The sequence below is a fragment of the Thalia democratica genome, chromosome 5 (assembly GCF_965202585.1).
Source record: "Thalia democratica chromosome 5, ktThaDemo2.hap1.1, whole genome shotgun sequence".
Classification (NCBI taxonomy): domain Eukaryota; kingdom Metazoa; phylum Chordata; class Thaliacea; order Salpida; family Salpidae; genus Thalia; species Thalia democratica.
Window position 1 is genome coordinate 50,209,686 of NC_139169.1, and position 23,540 is coordinate 50,233,225.

The 23,540-nt window shown below is 25.0% G+C and overlaps 1 protein-coding gene across 3 annotated transcripts in view; it reads left to right on the plus strand.

Moving 5' to 3' along the window:
• Positions 1 to 13,048, plus strand: part of LOC145835508 (uncharacterized) — a 46,999-nt gene extending 33,951 nt beyond the window's left edge. For all 3 annotated transcript variants that reach the window (XM_082943144.1, XM_082943145.1, XM_082943146.1), the window contains 10 exons: positions 2,008 to 2,188; positions 2,300 to 2,506; positions 4,776 to 4,865; positions 5,307 to 5,406; positions 9,701 to 9,775; positions 9,834 to 9,901; positions 10,464 to 10,561; positions 11,275 to 11,484; positions 11,913 to 12,075; positions 12,631 to 13,048. In XM_082943144.1, coding sequence (XP_082799270.1) covers positions 2,008 to 2,188; positions 2,300 to 2,506; positions 4,776 to 4,865; positions 5,307 to 5,406; positions 9,701 to 9,775; positions 9,834 to 9,901; positions 10,464 to 10,561; positions 11,275 to 11,484; positions 11,913 to 12,075; positions 12,631 to 12,662 — 1,224 coding nt within the window. In that variant the 3' untranslated portion in view covers positions 12,663 to 13,048. The remainder of the gene's footprint in view (positions 1 to 2,007; positions 2,189 to 2,299; positions 2,507 to 4,775; positions 4,866 to 5,306; positions 5,407 to 9,700; positions 9,776 to 9,833; positions 9,902 to 10,463; positions 10,562 to 11,274; positions 11,485 to 11,912; positions 12,076 to 12,630) is intronic.
• Positions 13,049 to 23,540: the final 10,492 nt, after the last annotated feature.

The window sequence follows — 23,540 nt, forward strand, 5'->3', positions numbered from 1 at the left end:
AATGTTGTATCTCATTCGCAATCGGTAACATATGATGATTACTTTATCTAAGGGCATATCCTCTTACCTACCCTCAAAAAAAACCATAAACCCTGTAGAGATTAATTCCAATTGTGTAAGATTTCTTAAGTTTTAGATTGCAAAGGTGATGTTAATTTTATTTCTGTTTCCTTTATATACTGATTTGGAATCGTCTTTGTCAGCACTAGCTTGTATACGAGCAACAGCTTTTAAGTAAAACTTGTTGGTGTATTTTTTTGATGTCCTTTTAAATTTCTTTCAAGCATCACGTAGAATTTAAATAGTTTTGCTAAACCTCTTATTTTATTTATCAAACATTTAAAGTATCAAGTTAATCGTTAGTTAATAAGGATCCTAGCGAAGCAAATTCGCTTGAATACAAAATAAAAAAATTACGCTGTACTTTTTCTTTATTAAAATGATATATGTTTTTCTGTGTTAAACAAGTTGACACATTTGCACGGAACCCTTTAGAAAATTATAGGTTCTGCAACAAAACAACAGAAGATAAAGTAGGTGAACAAATGTATCTACTAAAGATAAGCAATAAGTACTATAGACTAATAGTTAATATTAGATAAATACAATATATGTTAAATAATCCGACTGTTATGAATTATAAAAAGATACATTTATTTACTCCTTTTTTCAAAATGTATAACAACCGGATTATACTAAGACTTTTTAATCAAAGTTTCGCATTTCCTAGGAGGATTGAAGTATAGGTCTAAAGTAGGAGTTGGCAACGTACGGCCCGCAGAGTAAAATGACCGACCCCTGACGTTTTTTTTTTAAACCATTGGGGTTCCGCCCACCAATATCAATATTACAAAATATGTTCTAGTACATTGTTTAATGTAATATTCCAGTCCAGGGTTGCAAAAAAATAGATGATGCCAAAAATTTAATAAAAGTTTTGTATGTTTTAGAATAATTGTTACGCTCGAGTAATTTTCAGTAAAGAAATGTTGTGTTTAAAAAATTAGTACTAGCTTGGCCAACGGTTATAATAGATTAAGAATTTTGTAAACTTAATAAAAACTTAAAATTTCATACTTAATAAATTTTTGTGAGTTAAATGAATTCGAAGTAGTGACTAATTGTATCCATAAAAAATAGTATCCGGCCGGACCCAAGTATGTTTTTAATTAGGACCCAGTTGAATCCGGATCTAATTTTTAAATTAATATCCGGGTCTAAAAAGGCATTATCCGGTCGAATTCGGATACTAGATTCGGTAGATCACTAATTTGATATGCTCTGGCCCGCGAAAGACAAAATTTTTCCGGATCCGGCCGGCCGATTAAAAACGCTGCCCACTCCTAGTCTAAGGGATTGATTCTCTTATCCCATTGTTTATGAGTTATACTTGTCTGATTTCTTCTCAGGATTTACTACCAATGCCTTAACTTAACTAAAACCATCATCAAAATAGTGGACAGAGACAAAAGTTTTACAGAGCTGGTGCTAAATCAGCTCTAACCCAACAAAGAAAATATTCAAACAATGGAAACATTTTACAATTGGTTTCACCTTCAAGTAAACATAACATACTCAAGTTTTTGCGTTTTAACAAAAAAACTAATCTATAAAAGTGTTTAAAGCTAATATTAATTTAGTAACATTTCAGTAAACAATATAATTTTTTTTTAGTTTTTGTATCTCAGGGTAGCAAGTATGCTAGTGGTCTAAAGTACTTACTTATATGTTACATCAGAAAATAAGCTCATAAAAGACTTATATTTATTTGTACTATACAATACTGAAAGTTACTGAGACTAAACTAAAATACATTTTAAATTAGAGACGATTTGAAAAATGGTATAAGAATGACACTGGTCTTAGTATTTAAAAATATTCTTATTTACAAGTTATATAGATTTTCACTTAACGATTACAAACTAAATTAGTTAATTATCAAACTAAAGTACTAACGCATAATATGAAGTTTTTTGCAACTAAATTTTAAAATAGTATACTTTGTAGGCGCTGCTGAATCAGTTAATGATGTCACAAAGGTCAAGTACAAAAAATGATTCTCATACAGAAGAATTGATGAATTTGGAAAATTATGCTAAAGCTTATATAACATTCAGAGATTCTATAGGGGAAAATGAACCAGGAGTAAGACAAGGACTTAGCACTAGTCTACTAACGTCATTAATAAGTTCGATATTTTTCCCTATGTATATTTACAGTTTTTTTCATAATTTTTTCTGTTAAGTTTTTAGCATTATAAAAATTTAAAAACTAAAATTCTAAGTACGTAAATCGTTAGGTGGTGGAGGCTTTGGGGGAGGAAGCTCAACTACCTCATTAATGATGAATTTGTTGGGAGGATCTACTCCCTCTTTATTCGGAGGAGGTTCAAGTAATTTTTTTGGAGGTAGAACTACAGTAATGTCACAACTACTAAAGGGAAAATGCGAGTCATTGGGATGTTGTTATGACGAAAACTCATTAAGTGATCCATGCTACAATAAAGGTAGGGAAAACTACTACTTTTAACAGTAAAATTTTTAAAGTGCTTGTTAAACAAAGAGCTAAAATTAAAACGAACGCTTATTTTAGTCTGCTTTACTTAATAGACTCATTTGAGTAAAAAATATCGAAGTCAACTAATTAAAAAATAGTTTTATTTCCATGTCAGTACAATTGGTTTAGTTATAGATTTATAGTACTTTAAATACATTTAGGTTATACTTAAGTAAAAATTGTAACATTTTATAGTTAATTTAAATCTACACTTCTGTTATTGACTTTTCGTATAAAGCTTAATTATGTTATTACGTTGTTACTGCTGCAATTATTAGGACTAATATTGTTACAAAAACAAAGTTTTAGTTATTTTTAACATTTATAACTACGAACTATTGTTTGAAGTAAACTGATTCAAAAACAAAGCTTAGTTACTTTAGTTGAAAAGAAAATTGTACTACTTTAATAGTTAGTGTCTTGGTTTATTAATTTTCAGTAACGATATAAAAAAAAAGTACTTTCTTGGTATTAAATTGTAGAACAATTAAATGTTTTTTGGTCTGAATTAACTTTATTTTGGTCTACCTAAAATTTGTTTTTAAAAAATGTGAAAATAAAAACTAATTAAAAAGCTAACTAAAAAAATAGCTAGAAGGAAAAAAAGTAGCTTTTGTTTGTTAAAAGCTTTTTAAGATTTAAATGTTTTTTTAATTCATATAAAAATGTTTTGAGTTTAATAGTTTTTAATTTAGAGATTAAAATGTTATTTCATATGTTTCACCAAGAACAAATATATATAAATTTTTAAAGTTTTAAATTCATGTAAAATTTTTGCTTGGAATTGTTAAGTCTTTGTTAATAAAGAATTTAGATTTTTTATGCAAGTAAGCAATTAGTGTAACTTAAGTCTTTAATTTTTATTGTATTTTACTAATAAGGAGTTTTAACAAAAGGGTTGATCATGCCAATTCGATCATCAGAATAATCAGGTTAAGGACGAAACCGGTCTCAGTCTACCGAAACTTGTGGTCTGATGATCGAATTGGTATGATCAAACCTTTTGTTAAATTTGAGCTTGTCTCACGGCAAACGAAAGTCCGGACTTCTGTTCTGCAGACTTTCGCCGATGGTTTTTTGCTAATAAGGAGTTGTTTCAACTTTGTAAATGGTTGTGTTCTTAAAACTTTTAACTAGCTTTTCTAAAACAAAGTTTATGCTTTTCAATAAAACTTCAAATAAAGAAAATTTTACTGAAATATTAATACCTTTCCAATTAAGAAGTGTGATAGTACTATATCTTTCAATGAAGTTTTGAATGACAACCTGAGTAATTCGAGTTCTCTCAAATAAAAACTGCCTGGGAGTTTTTATATTTTATAATTTGAATTTTTGTTTTGACACGATTACAATTTAAGTGGTGCACTATAGTTTGTTTTATCCGCAGACTTAATGATCTAGTTCACTTTTGGAAGTGCAAATTGTTTTATATAATCACTACAAGGAGTAAATTTCAAGTGTGTTTAATTGATTATTTTAATCTGTACTAAATTTTGAGTTATGTTTTGTACACCTGACTGTGTTTAATCTCATTTATTTTGTTAATAAATGAGTATTTGTTAAATATAACTACAATAGTTTGTATCACTTTCTGATAAAAAAAAATATAATGTACCTTTAAGCTTAATATCGTATTACGAAATAAAGACTAAAATTAAAATTTATTTTATCTCAAGTTTTTTGATAAGTTGTTACTTTAAAACTTTGTCATGCTTTTGTTTCTCTAAACTTATATATAACTTTATGCTCTAGGTTAGGTTTTAGTTCATTAAAACTTACAATTATCCTTTTAATATGAGTTTAATTTAGTGGCAGTGATCTAATGGTTAGTGTTTTTTTTTTGTTTCTGCGTCAGCAGATACTTGCTTAGGACAAATTTCCAACTTTTTGTAGTTTTAAATATTAAAATTTTTTACTTTTAAGAATTTACTAAATGACGTGACACCATTGGATATTTTCATTTAAAAGGATAGTTTTTTTGTTTAGTTCAATGTTATTAGAAAAAAGGCAGTTAAACCAACATATGAAGTAACTTAATCGTTTTAGAGGGAAGAATAAGACTAACAGTTTTCTACTATATAGAATATGTTTTACAACATTTTAAACTTGATTGTAAAGTGACATAAATAATCAAACATTGTTTAAAATTTTTTAGTCAGTATATTTTTAAGTTAAGTAAGATAACGGTCTTAAAACTATTGTTTGTTTAATATTTATAGATTACCCTACTAATCAGTGGATGGACCAAGCTACTTGTTTTGAAGATGGTTGTGGCTCTACAACTTCTAATTTCCTTGGAAGGATTATTTGTTTGTTACTGTTTTGTCTTTATTAATAATTTCAAAACTTTATAAAGTTTCAATTTAGAAAGATATAATACACTTCCTAAAACTATATGCAAAAAAAAACATTAAAAATTTAAGTGTTCAAACTTTTTATCATACTTTGATAATTAATTTTAAATCAAAGCTAGTTAAAATAATTTGTAGATATTAAAAAATGTGTTAATTTTTTGTGGAATTTAAAATACAATTTATTTTTTTATTATATGTTATAGAAATCGTTGATTAAATTCTCTTTAGACTTAGTTTTTATTTTCTACAATGCATTTAAAGTAAGAGGAGTAAAATAGTTAAAGAAATTTTATTACGTCTCATAAGAAGTATATGCAAACGCTTTTAAAAACATTTTTGAATTTGTTAAAAAGTTTAATTTATTAAATAAGTTTTCTTTGACACAAAAATTTCTAGTTGGAAATGCAGCGTCCACTAGCGAAGACCGACCTTGGCAGGTGATGATAAAACTACCGAACAATGATGAAACAATCTGCACTGGTGTTATTATTTGCAAGTTTGTATGAAAAATGACTAAGTTAAACTAAAAAAATTATTTATTCCTAGAATAATTAATCTCTTTATAATCAAAATATGTACATACAGTTTATTGAACGATAAAAAAAAGCGCTCAAAAAGTTTGGTCTAAGGACTTGGTGTACAAAGGAACCTTTAGGTTATCTAGTCGTACACCACATGCTCATAAAGTTTCTTACGAGCTATTACACATAATTTTTTATCATTTAAATATTTAAATCTTTGGTAAAAAAAACGATCAAGTTTATAAAAAAAGAGTTTTATATAATACTTAAAAGTAGTTTAGACAAGATGAAAGTGTATTTATTTTAAACACACAATCTTGGACAGGTTTACCATTTAGATTTAGAACAATTAACAAATATATTCGAACAGGAAACAAATTAAAACGAACAAACGTCTATTGAGTCACTAAAAGAATAGCAACATCAGTACCCATTTATTGGCTAATTTTAGTAGCTATATCTTAATAAATATTTGAAAAAAAATACTTTAGCAAACAAATACTTAAGTTAGTACAAATGTGATAAAAATAAACAATATTAAACTTATCTTCAAGTTTACAAGCATTAATTTTTACAACATGAAACTATTGATTAGCAAAAAAAATCAAAAATGGAAAACTTAATTGAATAAAACTGATTTATTTTTTCAATTAAAACAATCATTTCATATAAGAATTTAGATAAACAGTACAAAAAAAGTACTATATTTTGTTTAAAATGTAAAAAAAAGCAGTTTAACTATCTTCAAAAAAAAATACAACTAATAAATAAAATAAACTTATGCAAACACTTTTTTACTAAAACTGTTTAAGAACACTGATAGGTATAATATTTAACTAACATAAACACACTTTATAACAATAAAAAATACGTTATATCTTTAAAGACAAGTTCATACATTGTTCATGTAAGCAACTAATCAAACCATCCACAAAAACCTATAAAAAATACCTTAAACAATTAATGAAAGACTAAGCAAATTATCAAGTAGTGAGGATCCATTTAAACGCACAAAAAAAGTACCGAAAGTTTCTCAAATTCTGTGACTTAAAACAAAATTTAGTACTAAAATTCTAAAAAACAGATAAGAATCATAAAAATAGCAAATTGGAACATAATCCACTTATACCGTCGTTTTCACTAACTGTGACCTCAAAAGTAGAATGGAGTTTAAAAAATTTATCATCAAACACTTTGACATAACCCCTCCTTCTCACAAAACTTTAAACTGAATTAAAATAAAGCTATAAAATAGTTGCAATGAATATCAAATAAAACTATTTAATTACAATAAAGAAGTAACAAACAATCCAACTAACAAAACAAAAGAATCTGCAAATGCAAAAACGAAAAATATCTACTAAATAATAATGTCTTGCAAAAAACCTCATTTAAAAAGTAACTAAACACAGACAACACAAAAAAAAAAAATACTTAAACTGTACTAGCACAATATTTTTAAATGATAAAGTTATAAAACAAACTGTAACAAGAAAAAACAGCATAAAATTGTTGTTATATATATGAATAAATAAAGAAAATAAGGTGATTGTCTAAATTTAATCACTTTCTACAGAGCCCACTTGAAGGGCTTTTAAATAATTAATTAGTAAAATACGATTTAAAAAATTCTAGAACATATGTTTCATAAAGACAAAAAAGATTGTCTTTAATCTTCCGCTAGTTATTTTTTTTGTTTCTAGGCTGTACTTAAAAGAATCAACAGCCGTTGTGTATAGATTGGAAAAGGAAGGTTGTTTAAATAAGAGAAGTGAATTCATATCGTCTTGTCAACATATGAAAAAGCTCCTCCTAAAATACAACAAATTTTAAAGTAATTTATGGTCGCTTAACTGTGGTTTTTGTGAATTTTAGTTGTTTGTTTAGTTAGATGGAAGATCAATTTTTGCACCGAACATTTTTAATGAAAAATATTCAATTCTTACGTCATAATTTTTTTTGTTTTTTTAGTTTAAGTTTTGCATCTTTGTTTATTTAAGTGCTTTTTATTTTTAATTTTAACTAGCTGAAGATTAAAGACAATCTTTTTTTACGTTTATGAAACGATGTTCTAGAATTTTTTAAATATATATATATTAGTATTATTATTATATAGTTTACAAAAAAACAAAAACAATATGAAGTAAGAATTGAACGTTTTACATTACAAATATTCAGTACAAAAATCGATCTACTATCTAACTAATCAAACAACTAAAACTAACGAAAACAACAGTTAATTGTACTGAATATTTGTAATGTACAATGTTCAATTCTTACGTCATATTGTTTTTGTTTTTTTGTAAACTTTTGCATCTTTGTTTACCAAAGTGCTTTTTATTTTAAATTTGAACTGGCTGAAGATTAAAGACAATCTTTTTTGTCTTTATGAAACATATTTTCCAGTATTTTTAAAATCGTCATTTAAATAAATTATTTAAAAGCCCTTCAAGTGGGCTCAGTAGAAGGTGTTCAAGTTTGAATATTAACCTTATTTTATATTATTTATTCATATATTTTTAAAAAGTATAAGCAAAGTATTCGTTTTGAAATCGGAAGTATTTTGCCTAACTAAAACTTAACCAAAAAAAAAAACCTAACAAACCTAAAACTTGTAAACTATGCATCTTACATAAATTTAAGATGTAAAAAGTAAACAGAGAAGTATCGCTAAACAAAATAAGAAAACTACAACCCTGCCTTCACAACCAAATGTTTAAAAAGTACCAATAACTTTAACGAAAAAGGAGCTAACGAAACAAAACAAAAAATACCACTTACTTGTAAATTTAAATATTTAAAATAAGCCAGCTAGGCTAGTAGGTTTTTTTATCACGTTATAATCATAATTTGTCTATTATTATTATTATTTTTGTTATTATTGTAATGATCAGCATAAAAACCTTACTAAGTTTTACAGTATTTAATTGCCATATAAGACTAAATAAATGATTTAAAGATTTACACTTGATTATATTATTTGTTCAAGGTCAACAACTGACAATACGAATTTAGCTGTAGTTTGTTTCTAAGAATATGTAATCTCAAAAAAAATAAAAGTTACAAAAAAAGCTAAAAATCTTCATGGTGTAGTTTAACGGAGATGTATACTTTGAAAATTTTCAGATTAATTTTGAAAATGTTCAGATTAATTAATTAACAAACAATCCTTACTTACTTTTTTTTATACTTTTGGCTAGTTTCAGAAGTTACAAAATTTTACAAAACAAAAAAGCTAGTTAAACTCCAGCGATTTTGTCAAAGATTTACCAACTGTCTCACATAGGCAGAATTGTTTTTTTATTAACGTTAATGACATTGCGCAAAAAAAAAAGTCGCCTCTTCGTGTTTAACGCGCTTGGCATATTAATCTGAACTATTAGCTAAAGGCTGCACTTATTTTGTAACTCCTAAAAAGATTTTTTGCCATTTTTTTGCACTTTAACCTCAAAAGCTTTTTGAAACCTTAGTGTTATATAAATTTTTTAAGAAATTTTTACAGTTGGAATAACTAAGTTGTGTTAAGAAATAATACTTTTTTTAAGTTCATGTTCAACTGTAGCCTTATCTAGACATTTTTATGATCTGTAGTTATTCTCTTTTAAAGGTCATTTGCATCAAAAACGTAAATACAATGTTTTATAGTATTCTATTTATTAAGTTAAAGTAAGAATGTTTTATAAAATTGAATAAATATTTAAAATTTTGTATTGTAAAAGTAGTTTAAGAAAAGTTTTGGTCACTTATTTAAAACGTATTTAAATAAAAAAGTTTTTGTCTTAATTAAATTGTACCTTATATTTTTTTCAAGTTTTAAACATTTACTGAAGAAAATAGTTTTATACCACTTAAATTTAATATATTGGAGTAATATAATATATGAACAACTCTACGTAGCTTTCTAAAGGTTAAACGTACAATTTGAAAAAAAAAACATATTAATCGTAAATATATCTAATACATATTTAACAACAGTTTTGCACGTCTTTAAATTGTACATTAATCTTTCACAGAATCATTAGAGCTGTTAATATTTTTGAGCAGTAAAACCCCGTAGGTCAATAAAGTGTTGCGTACAAAAACAGTTGTTTCAAAAATTAAATTTAGCTAAATTAGTTTTATTAGGTTTTTTTTATACTTTAATTTCTAGAACTTTTTTTCATATCAAAAACTTAAATACGCGTTAATTATATACCAACTATGAAAAATTTAAGTAACAGACTATCTGTTCTTCATAATTGTTTTTCTAAAGATAGCAATGTTTTCTAGACAATGGGTACTTACAACAGCTTCTTGCCTCGTTAGAAAAGAAGATTCGAATCATCCGCTTGGATTTGTTGCTTCGTTAGTTTCAAATATTTTAGTTTAGTAAAATAATTCTCTGACATTGTTTACTTTTTAGAATAGACCCAACAAGTCTAGAAGTTTATTATGGAACAATAGATCCAGTCAATTCAGGAACTAAAATAGGTATTTTGAAAATCATAAAACTTTCTATTCACGAAATTCTTAAATAAAGATTATTTTAAGTAAACTGATTAAGCTTAAAATGTAAGTTAGGTTAAAATGCAATAAGTTAAACTGCTTAAAACATGAAAACTAAATAAGATCACACGACAAATTTGATAAACACAGTTTCTCTAAAACTAAGTAGCTATATTTATTCAAAAATAAAAATTTATTCAACTAAAAGAAAAATAAATTTTATAGTTTTGCTACTAGTTATCGTTTTTAGTTCAATCGACTTATAATAAAATGCTTTAGTAAGTTGTATACCTTAGTTATCTTAGATCTAAAAAAACACTCAGACTCCCAATAAAGTTTAAATTATGTAAAATCTTTAATGCAAAATATTTTAAAGAAAAGGTACTTAATTCTGCAGTATAAAACGATTTAAGTAGATAAAATTCGTCCTAGTATATTATGAATTAAGTTTGTCAATTTTTTGAGACAAAAATACAAGTGTAAATAAGTTTTGAAAATTTTTGTTTAAATAGCAGTATCAATAAAATCCTGAAACATTTAAAAACAGATGTTTTGCAAATCGTTAGGCATCCAAGCTACGTAGTTTCACAATCTGTTCATAATATCGCTCTTCTTAAAGTTCCTCCTATCGATTTCACTTCTTCTGTTAGATAATTTTGTCATAATATTTACTTTTTATCATAGCAATAAAGTAAAACTTAAATTTTGTTTTCTATAACTTACAAATTAATTATTTTTGTACGAAAAACGTTATTTAATTTAATTTAAGGATAACTAATTTTAAAATATTATTTTTTTTTAATGTATTAAAAGTTATATATTATATTTTAAAAACTAGAAGAAAACTTTCTGTATCACGAATAAGTTTTTTTGTTCAGGTTCAAAACTTTAAATAGTTTAATTTTCTTACAACAAGATATACTTTTTTTTAGTTTTTACTAAAATTAATTACACTCATTTAAAACATTATTTATCAAAAAGTGTAAACTTTCTTGCGCAATAAATAAAGTGATAAATCTTGTTTTCAGAACAAATAAAGTTCTTTAGAATACATAATTCATACATTTTGATTTTGATTTTTTAAGATTGACTTTTCTAAATTTTTTTTAGTATAAAACTACAATTAAATGTTTCTTAAAAATTAAGTTGAATACATTAAGGTGCTAATAATGTTTTCTTCTGTGATAGACGTTGCACAACTTTTATTATCTAATGATAAGATTAATTTTTTTTTTTTCTATCCAGATTATAGCTTTAAAAATTGAAGCTAACAAAAAATTTTTCGTTAATATACTTACTGCACTTTTTTTTATTGCTTAACGACACTTAAAATACATTTATATACTCATTTTAAAAAGGTCAAACCTGTTTGCTTACCAAAATTCGCTACTAGTTCTTTGCAAGCGGATGAGTCGGTTTACGTTTCAGGTTACGGGTCAAACACACTGCAAGAGATAAAGATGAGTACTTTAAGTTACGATAATTGTAAGAGTATTTATGGAACATCGCTACCTAATGGAGGCGTTTTTTGTGCAAAACCAGTCACATCAGGCAGCGATACTTGTAAGGTGTGTATTTACAAGTGTAAACAAAAAAGTAACAAACTTAAATAGACTAAGCTATTGAAGTTTTTGTTATAACAATTTCGTTTTTTTATATTTAATTTTTCTGCTAAATTAATTCATTATTTGAAATGTAAAGTTTTAACAGCATTATAATGATTATTTTCATTATATTAACAATTTTTATCAGAAATTGTTATAATTTAATTACCTAATCATTAAAAACCAGTAAAATATTTAATGTCTATCTTTATATTTACGACCAATATTAAAAAAAACTCTTATTTTTATTACGAAAAAACGTTTAGGTTATTTATAGTTTTGCTTTCTTTTAAGTAAAATTATTTTCCCATTGAGTATTTATTTCTACTAAAAATAGCTTTAACAAGATAAAAGAATGTCTTAAAAAGTTACAACTAATTTTATAAACACAGGGAGATGGTGGTTCTCCAGCATTAAAAAGTGAAAACGGAGTTTACACTGTAGTTGGTATAAACTTTGGAGGATCTCCTTCGTGTGATGGTAGCTATCCTTCTATTTTTACCGATATATCAAGATATAGAAACTGGATTACACAAACAACTAACAACTGCTGCAGTTAGTTTATTCATCAAGTTTACAAACTGTTATTATTACTAACTAAAGATTTTACTTTACAACTTGAATTTTTTAATAACTATTGTATCAGTAATCTTGCTACAAACCATATAAATCAAGCTTTTTATGTTTTTTTATTCTAAAAAATCTAAACTAATTTAACTTCTTTGTTCATATGAACTGAAACTTTAAGAAATGTTATCAGCATGACTAAAAAATTATTAAAACTTGAAATAAGTTTAAAGAATGAACATTGAAGTTGCACCCTGCATATGTTAGTCCGTTTTTTACCAATAAACATCCTTTAATTCAAAATGCACTTTTGATCAACAAAACTTTTTATTTTATATCAAAAAAATTGCATAATATTAAATTACATTTTTTTTATATACAAAATCTTTTAACTAGGCTACTTTAAAAGATATTTGAAAAAAATTCTCTGGAAGAGACACAAAAGTAAAATATTTAAGATTCAATTTAAAAATATAAATCTATAACTTACGATAACTGACGTTAATTTTAATTGAGCTGTATTAACCAATTTTGTACATTCAGCAATTGCTTCAATGAGGTGGTTTGGAAAATAAAAAAGAAGAATTAATCACACCAATTGTGTTTAAAAAAATTATGATTATTTGTTTCTTTAGACTGAATGTTTATACAATGTTTACAGTACAATGACTTTTCCAAATTAAACATTGTTTTTAATTGTTTTAACTTATTTTGAATGACTAAAAAATAAAAAATAAATAAATTAAAAAGTTTAAGCAATTTTAAAATTTTCTAGTATGTAAATTTAAATTGGATTCACTTAAAATTTCAACTAAATAAAGATATTTAAAAAAACTTTTAAAACAAAACTACGATTCAATATATACATAATCGTAAAACTAATGACTGCGTAAAACTATTTAGTTTAATTTTTAATATTTTTTTTTATCATTGAAAACTAAATATTAGTTATCATTTTGTACTACATTTAACATTTAAAATTTAAAACTTTTTTTTTTATCTATTAATTATTCTAATGTTTCCGAATGTAAAGTTTGAATGCATTTTAAAAACTTAATCACGCTTTGTAGTAAATAAAGTTATAAAATACTTTACACAAATGATCAAATTTTAGTAGCCTGTCTGTTTATTTGTACTAAAATTTACACGAACTAGAATGCTAACATTACTTTTTCAATCTTAATTTGTTTATAATATAAATTTTATTTATTAAGTTGCTCTAAGTGTAAGAATGACTAAATATTTCGTAGACTTAATTATAAGAATTAATTAACTTAATCTTTGTATGATTTTAAGTTAATTTTATAAAGATGTTTTTCAAATATTCTGGTGAAATTTCTTAGTAGATTTTTCCGGTAATTCACTGTGGTTCAAAAAAAATATTTTATATTTTTTATATTTTCCCTAAATGAAAACTTTCAAGTTAAGGACAAATAAGAAATGCTAAACCATTTTATATAAGAAATAAGTTTTTTTCGGTAGTTTTATTTGTAGAAACAGATTATTAGTAGAAACAAAAACAAAGCCCTTTCAATGGTTTTGTACTTAGAATTACAATTGTTTTATATTACTATTACTTAAAAAAAGATGATTATTTTAAAAAATGTATTTCCTTATAGTTGCAGTTATAACTAGTACTAAAGTAGTTTTTTAAATAAATGCTTCGGCATAAAACAAAACTTAAACTAGTTTTGTATGACTTTTTAATCAAAGTATTGAAATTAATGCTATCATTTATAATCAACAATTAAAGTGTTTAAATATAAGATGCATTTGACTCTTGTTAAAGAATCATTTTACATTTATTATCGTTTTTATATCAGGCAATTTTTAGTAAACTAAGTTAAAAACTCGTCAAATACAGCTACCAATATATATTCAAAATATATTAATATTATAGTTTTAATTAGACTTTTTTAGGCAATTTTTGTTAAAATTGTTAGTAGTTTTGTGAGTGTTCACAAAAGCATTTATAAGAAACTTTTAGTATAACTTGTAATAAATTATTTTTAAAAAACTAAAAAACATTTACAAATGTTATTTTAAGCTGGTTTAAAAGGTGTACCGAACAACTATTAAGAAGTTTTCTACATAAGATCAAATACCAAATCTTTAGGAAATTACTTTTATAAAAAAAATCTGAAAACTTCTACAGAAATAACAAAACGTTAATAACTTATATATTATTCATTAGTAGTTTTTATAAGTACAAACCTAACTTAACTGATTTTATTTTTTAATTTTATAAAAGTTAAGTGTATTAAATGACTTTTTCGTATGATAAATGATTTTTATTTAATTTGATATTATTATTCCGAAACATTTCTGACAACATTTTTTCACAAGTACTAAAATTCAAATAAAAGGTATCAACAAATGCTTATCGTTATAAAAACAATAATATCATAATAAATAACTTGCGCAGTACTTTTTCTTTATTCAAATGACATTTGACTGAGTTTGCTTTTTTTGATCTTAATAACTCCGTTGATGTGTATTAACTTGTTAAACACACAGAAATATAAGTCAGCTCAATAAAGAAAAAGTACTCAAAGGTTTTTTTACTCATTTCTATTTTTTCGCTAGGATCTTTATTTATCAACGATTAGCTTTGAATTTTGAATATTTAATACGCTTTTAAATGTGAATTTTGTACAAACTTAAGTCAAAGTTTTACAGGGAAGTTTATATTTTTATGTTTAGTTTATGATTAATAAAATCTCAATTGAAAACTTTTTCTAATGCTATACATCCAAAGTGATATGCTTCCATCATTTAAAAAAAATCACTTTTTAAAGTATGTTTTAAGAGTTTTTATTTTTTTTTCATAAAATAGTTTATAAATAATTAAATTGTAATTCATACTCAAGCTTTTTTATGTGTCTAGAAGATTTATATATTCTTTTTAATAAAAACGATCGATCTAAATAAATGAACTAAAACTGTTTTCTTAATAACTTTAAACTGGGAAACTTTAAAATTATATCTTTAGTTAATAAACTGGTTATATAGTTTAATTTGAGTAGTTTTTGTGTTAACTTTTAAACGAAGTCTCAATAGAAACAGTAAATAACCAAGAAAACTTTATAAATTAAAAATATGCATAAACTGTGTGTTTATCGATAAATGCTACACAATTTTATGAGTGAAAAAATAAACTGTGTGTGAAAAGAAACTGTTAAAATAGTATATAACATACTAAAGCTTTTTAAATTATTATTCAGCTAAACGAATTATTATACTAAGATTTTATCATGCACAAGTCAACGTATGTTGATGAATTTGTATTGTTCATTTAACTATTATCTATTGTTTCCAAGTAATAAATAACTAATTATTAAGTTAATTTATAACTAAAAGCAAAAACAGAATTCAATTTTTTGTTCAAAGTAAGAATAAGTAGAAAATTATAAATTTGTTTAACTGAAAATATATCAAAGTATAAAGATTTACTTCTTCTAAAAGCTTAGATAATTATTACCAAAAATTAAAAGTATAGTAACTTTCATCCTTATTTATGTTTGGAAATAAAAGTTAATTTTAATTTTAAAATGTCTTTAAAATTTAAATTAAAGTAAGTATTGTTTTAATGTTTTAATGATATTACTAGTAGTTTTAAGGCTTAACTTTTTATACTTATTTAAAACTAATCATCATTTTTATATCAAGTAAGTTTTTGATATGCTACTGAAGTGTTTTTTAATTTATTTCAGGTTGTGATTGTTTTAATCTAGTTTCTAATTTTAATAAATTATCTTTTTTTTCAGTTATTAATGTATGTTTGTAGGTATTTATATTTAGTACACATATATATTGTACAAAACTCTTCTTTGCATGCTTAATCTAATGTACGTTAATATTTTACAGTTTCCGTAGAGATGTTTATTTATATTAACAACGCAACAACGAAAGCAAAGTAAATTAATTTTAGAGAAAAACAAGTGTGTTTATGTTAAGATTATAGCTTTTATACTTTATATAAGTCAATAAAAATTAGTATTTGTTTTAATAAAAATCATGATGCCATTTTATAATGTCATTAACAAACAAGAAATAAAAAAACTGGTTAATGTCAATTACGTGGTGCAGGTTCTGAAACTATAGAACAAGATTTTTTTTTAAATTCAATGAATGAAACTTAAAATATAACAATATAAAGTTTATCTTATACACAAAAAAAAGCTATTAGGTTATATAAAGCTTATTTTTAAAGAAGCTATAATAGAGAACACATTTATTTAAGAACATATTTTGAAAGTATTTCAAACATTAGTATTTAAACTGATTTCAACATGTCTTTTGAACTTTTATACACACTTTTTTACCTAAACTTTAAGTATTTATTTATTTAATAAACAAGCCTATTTTAGTTTCAAAAAATGATTTTGATTCATTATGTCAGTATTTTCTGCATATTTTACCAAATTTTATCAAAAAATACCCTTATTTAAATATTTAAAACGAGCAAGTCATTTTGTTGTTATACAACCAACTGATGTTCACGGTTACTTAAATTACGAAACATCACTAAAATATTATTAAAAAAATACTTTAAGAAAGTATAAAACAAGTTTAAAATTTACTACTAAGAATAAATCACTTATTTACGGAAACAAACATTGTTAAAAAATTAACTTTAAATAAAACAATGAAATAATATAAATGTCTATATCTGTAAACTGTATGTTAATACTAGCACTTGATGCAAAAAAGGTTGTAGCTTAAATGTCTCATTTCCCAAACTCTGATGTTTATATATAGCTGAATATAGCCTATGAAAATTTACATCACACTTTTTTTGGTACTTCTCTTTCTCTAAATTTCTCCTGCTCTTTATTCTCTGTTTATATAACTGTGTTTAAGTTGCATCAGTATGTCACGAGTCTCGTTCTTGGATTTTTACCTTAAACACCAAACGGTTTTTTAAGCTAATTTGATATCCGGTACAAAAAAAAAATTTTTTTTTAAACATTTGAACTAAGTTAATAACAAAACGCTCCCTGAACAATAACAAGTAAGCTATTCGAGCGCAATTAATTCAAGGCACCTTTAAAAATTGTAATTGATGTACATTGTTGGTTTATAAATATTAATGTTTTACATTTTATAGGAAACAACAATAATATCATAAAAAAAAAGGTAAACTTTTTAATTGCTTTTTATTGGCATATGCTTAGCTTAAGTGTAATAATAAATGCATCATAATTGATCAAATTAATATAATTTTGCTTTTTGTGTGTGTGTTATCCAACAATATCTATATGTCATATTTTAAACTTATATATCTTTTTATTCCTAAATAAAATTACGTTTTGTACACATTTTGTTGTTTTATAAAGGGATTAGGAAACGCCTTTAGTCTGTTGACCTGATGTGACAGCGTTTAGTACATAACGGGCCGGATTTATCTGACATAGACTTTTGTGAGACGCTTTAAACTAGTCACTTTATAAGTTAGTTATGTACAGAGAAATCTCTACTTTTAGGAGCTTAAGATAAAAACACAGTTTTACACTTAGAGTTTATAAAAAACACACTTTTTTAAGCATTAGGCCAGGGGTCGGCAAACTGCGGCCCGCGAGCACGTTTTTTTTTTGAATGGAATGCAGCCCGCGAAAGAAAATTTTTTGGTTCGCAAGCATGTTAATGTGGCCTGCTAAGCAAAAATTTATTTTAAGGTAAATTTTTTTCGGTAATTTAGTGTAATTTGATTAATTTCGTTTTAAGTCCCTGTATACAATTTCAAAATAATTAAAATACTTTATTGCTTAGATTAAAAATGTGAAAAAGAAAGACTAGCATTTTAACACGGTTTTTTTCTCAGTTTTATAATAACTTTCTTCTTACAACAGTAAGTAATTTTTTGAAAAAAAAAGGTGTAAAGAGTGCTTGGATTTAGTAAGTTAGTTATATAATACCTACTTAGTAAATAAACTAAATGCAAATATTTTCTATTTTGTACAAAAGTTACGCACAGTAACTAACTAAAATGTCATTTCCTTACAGTTTAGTTATTCTCTTTAATGTTTTTTAAACCTAAGTTTCTTTTATAGATCTTTTATTACTAAATGTTATATTTGAATGTGCAAAAAACATTTAAAATAACATAATAAGAAGATATAAGGTTTATTTGATTTTGGTTTTGACATAATTAGTAGTTTAATTAATTCCTTTGCACACCAATGTACAAAGATGCTCATATTTTAAACCACTTTTTTTAATACTTAAGTTAGATTAAGTTTAGTTTTTACATAATTTTCTAACGTTATTGCTTCTACATGTAATATCTAAGTGTGTACAGACACATTTAAAACGATATATAGGACATAAATTAAAACACTGTTTGTTTGGTATACATTTTATTTTTCAAACAGTGTTTTTTGGTAAATTAAATTAATTTTCATGCGTTGCATACTAATACACACAATTGCTGTATTTTGGAACTACTTATTTAACACAAGCTAAATTTAGGGATGGTAAAGTTATTAAGTTTGTACATTTTTAATCAAATTAGTTCAAATTTAAGTAAATAAACAACTGAATATTGCCAGACACTCAAACTATGACTATTTGAAGACTTCAAATCTCAGGCCAGTTTAGTCATTTTTTTAGTTTTTGACTTGAATTGCTTTTTGTATACGAAAATGTAAGGATAGTTTTTTGTTTATCAGGCTGGCTTTTTTGCTTTAAAGATTGGTAAGTTAAACTTATAATGTATTTTTTATTCAATTCACAGTGTTGATTTGAATTATAATATATGTTAAACTTTAAGTCTTGCAGCTGACATAACTTGAAATATTATTTATATTATTGTATACATATAAGTGTGAACAATCAGTGTTGCCAAAAAACTTTAATACTGGAAAAGCTTGGAGTTTGACAGTTTATGCTTTAAAAACCTGGTTATAGCTTGAATATGAGAATTTTGAATAAAACCTTTTGTAAAGTTATGAAATATCTATTTGACTCAAAAAATCTACCATATAAATGTTTTTATTAAAAAACGAATTCAAAGAAGCTTACAGTATCATTTTAATACTGATGTGTTATTTAAGACATTTTTTTTTACCTTGAACTTAGTTTTAACTAAAAGTAGAAAAAAATGTGTACTTTTAAAAACTTTATATTAGTGCATTGCACATTTGCTTTTAAAATATGTTTACCTGTTGTTGTGCTTTGCACTGGAACTAAACCTATAACTTTTTCTAAAATGTCAAAGTTAGTGAAAATACCTCTTATAAAAGTTCTCAGATAAGCAATATTTGTTGTATCAGTGATCTCATTTAACAGATTGGTTAAAGTCCTAATTTGATTTATGTGGCTTTATGATCTTCAGCCATTTCCTAAACACGACTGACTTCTTGTTGTCATTGAAGTAATAATCAAAAATATTTTACTACTACCAACAAAAACTATTTAAGTAAGTTTTCAATTATAAACGGTATCTTCTTTTTATTAATCATTTTTGCTACTTTATAACTTGCCTTAACAATTTCTTTGATCAGTCTGTACTTACTGAAAAAGATCATGTGCTTTGTTGGTACTGAGTTTAGCGATTTTTTTTTTCGTTTCTCGCAATAACTTTAAACTATCGTTTTTAATTCTTATAGCTCGTCTTACATTTCACATTTACTCTTTTTTTAAATGCAATATTTTTATTGCAGATAAAGAATTGCTATAATGCTCAAAAAATAATAAGTTTTTCCTTTTCATTAATGGCTTAATAAACTTTTTTACTTTTGTTAAAATGTTTAATAAACTTAATAGTCTAATTAAACTGAATTAAAATATTTTTTTTTCTATATTTTAATTCACTGTTAATAAACTTCGTTATTTCTTTATTTCGTGATCTTTATTTTAAATAAGGTTGCCAAACAAACAGGATAGTTAAAAAGTTTAAAGAAATTAGATTAGATTAAACCTGTTTAAAACATTTTTAAAAACTCGGGTGTGTGTGGAACTTTTATTTCAAACACTTTGAATAAATCTTAAAATTATCAGTATAGTTTTTATGTATGTAATTTAGTTTACTAACTGTAATTATTTTTCCTTCTTTTCTTACATATCGTATACTTTTTTATAATGATGATATTTTAATTAGGTATTTAAGCTTGATTAATAGCAAGTTTTTAGCTTTTTCAACTTTTAATAAACTTAGACTGGTTTGATATAACTCAGACTTTTTTGCTTTTAAAGTTGCAACCATGTAAAATACTAATTAATTACTAATAAGTTAGTTTATTAAAGTATAAAAAGAATTCATTATGTTGAAAAGTTTGTTTTAGCTTTCTACAATACAAATAAGTATTGATTCTATTTAGTTAACTAGTTACTGAATTTTTTATAGAGTGTATTTAAGACGCAAAAACTCTTTTTAAAAGTACATGTTTTTAGAAATATGAAAAAAGGGTTAACAATATAAAAAATGTATAAAAGTGACCCAGAAATGTTTTTGAAGCTCGATTTTTATAGAGGGTTAGGTTGTAAGTAAAATTACAAAAATATTAAGTTTAACTTATTAAAGCCTTAAGAAAGTACATACTTTATCAACAATTAACTATATTAGTCAAGGTAAATTTTATTATGATAAATTTTTATCATCTAAATAGGCAATCTGTGTACAGCAAAATGTCGTTAAAATAATTCAGTGAATAAAAGTAAAGCTTTCTCTAGTGTGACTAAAACCAACACATTATTCAAACATCACTAAAACTAATACTGCGGCCCGCGAAGACTTTGGAAACTTGAAATTTGACCCGCGAGCACCAACTGCCTGCCGACCCCTGCATTAGGCAATGTTCAAAATAAATAATCGTACATGCAAAACATTGCAGACCAAGCTAGTAAAACTTAGAGGATAATTATTTAAAACAAAAAAGTAGTCTACATAACTTTTTTTATATAGTCATAGTTATTTTATTTCTTCAAGTATTTAGTACTCAATAAATACGAAAATTGCAAACCTAACAATTTTTAATTTTTACCTTATTAAGTTGGACAAATCGACCTTTTTAAACAACAACTAAAAAGTTAAGTAAGTAGGAACAGTGGCACTTTTGTACATGATTTTAAACTTATTAATGAAAAAAAGTAAAATACTTTTTTATGATGTGATTTATGCTTGTAGTCAGTTAAAAAGCAATAAAAAAGTAGTGAATAATATATTATTTGGAAAGTTTTATAAACGTATTGCTGAGTAAATAATCAATATGTATTTAATATATTTTAAGGTACTAGGAAGTTCAAGTATATTTTTATTAGTAGATTAATTTAAATAAAAAACTTTTTGCAGTACAGATCAAAGTCAGAAAGTACAACAAAGCAACGAATTTATTAAAACTCAAAAACCAAATGAGTATAAAAACATATCTATAGCTGAATGAAATTTATAATAGTGTAAAACATTAAATAATGTTTGATTTCTTTCCAGATTATTAGTTTAAAATCACCTTCAGCAGCATAAACTAATTAGTTCTGTCTTTTGTATTTACGGTTTGTTTGTGAATGGAGTACTAGAAGTCTTGTTAAGTATTTAAAATATTTATAATTTTTTTTGAAGTGATATATTTTTACAGATATAGATAAGAAAAACTGTTTGAAAAAAGTAAAAAAAGTTATTTAAAAAGTTGTTTAATAAATTAAACAGTACAAGAAATATAAACATAATAGCAAACTTTTAATCTAGCTTCAGGTAAAAGTTGGCGAAAGTTTTGCCCTCACTTAAAGATTAATAAACCAGAAATTCTTTATGTAACTTAGTTTAATTATTTGCTAGAACATGTTTTTTGGTTAGAGATGGGAAAAGTATAGCCCGATTTAGTTATATAAGCAGAATCATTTTGCGCGCGACGTACTTTATAGCTCGAAAAAAACTGAAGCAAAGAAACTAACATTGAGCTTTTTTATGATAAAAGTTTTTTTCATATATGCTATCCTTTTTATTATCATAGAAAGTACTGCTTAAAAACTTTTATTTCGATGTAATTTCGCGATTAAAGACTTAAAAACGTTAATTCATACTTTCCAAAAGCTACACGGTTCGCCAAGGTTTGTTTATAAATATGTCCGGCCCGTGAAAGACTTTTCTAGTAAACCTTGCCTATCGAATAGTAAAGTTTCACACCCCTACGATAAATGAAGATTATACATAGTGTACTTCAAAATGTATTTATCAGATTTAAGTGAACTTAAATGTGTTTTATGTAATTAACTTTAAAATAAGTGGATTCGTATTCAGCCGGAAATTAATTTGAGTATAAGATCTGGATTCGACCGGATCACGATTTTTAAAATAGATCCGGATCTTAAATTTGTAAATTCAGTGAATCAGGCACGTAGCTTGGTAGGTTTCTGCAAATCTACAGAAACGTAAACATTTGTCGTCGCTTTCCTTTCGATTATTTAGCTTTTAAGACCTTGCTTCAATAGCTTAGTTTCGCACTCCTGAGAGATAACTTTATTTTTACGGATTCTCTAGCACTTTAAGTGTCGTAAATATTGTACAAAATAAATACATCTAAATTGTATTCAAATACCTTGGTATAAAAATCTATTATCAAATAGCAAACTATTGTAAAAAAATCCATTTCGAGGCTGTAGATTTGGTTTAAATGATGTGACAGAATAAAAATAAGTAAGTGTGAGAGAGGATCTTGAACTATTAAAGTTTTGTGGTGAGTCAAAAAGAACTTAACATTTTTTCAAATTTACATTTTTTGTCTTACAAAAGAGTAGATACAAATAGAAGATATATGAAAAGACAAATTTTAGAATAGATGAACCTAAAAGTAAAGTAACATGAAGAATTAACTTTTGTTTTAAAACAAATTGACTCTCTGAGTTGATCGTTTTAATATTGAATCCCTGTAATCCCGGAAAAGCTTGAAATTTGATAATTTATGCTTAAAAATTCCAGAAAAACCTTGAACTTGAGAACTTGTGAAAAATACTGGAATTTTAAACATCTCTTACGTGTAAAGTATGAAATTTCGATTTGACACAAAAAATTTACTATATAGATACTCTTTTTAAACACATTAAAAGTAGTTTAACATTATTTATTTAGTATTGCTATATTACTAAGGACAGTTTTTTTATTAAATGTAATTTAATTTTATACCAAAAAAAGAAGCAGAAAATTATACTTTCAAAAACTTTATGAAAGTGCGTTGTATCTTTGCTTTTAAAACGCCTTTATTGTTTGTTTTTATTGTTGTGCATTGCAACTAAATTAGAAACTTTTCTAAAGTTTCAAAATCAGTAAAAACACCTCTAATAAAAACTCTCAGATGAGCAATATTTGTTGTACCAGTTCTCTTATCTTAACAGATTGATTAAAGTTCTAATTTGATTTATGTTGCTTTATAATCTTTAGAGATTTACTAAACACGACTTCTTGTTGTCATTGAAGAAATAAACAAAAAAAAATTTTCTACTGCCAACATAAACTCTTA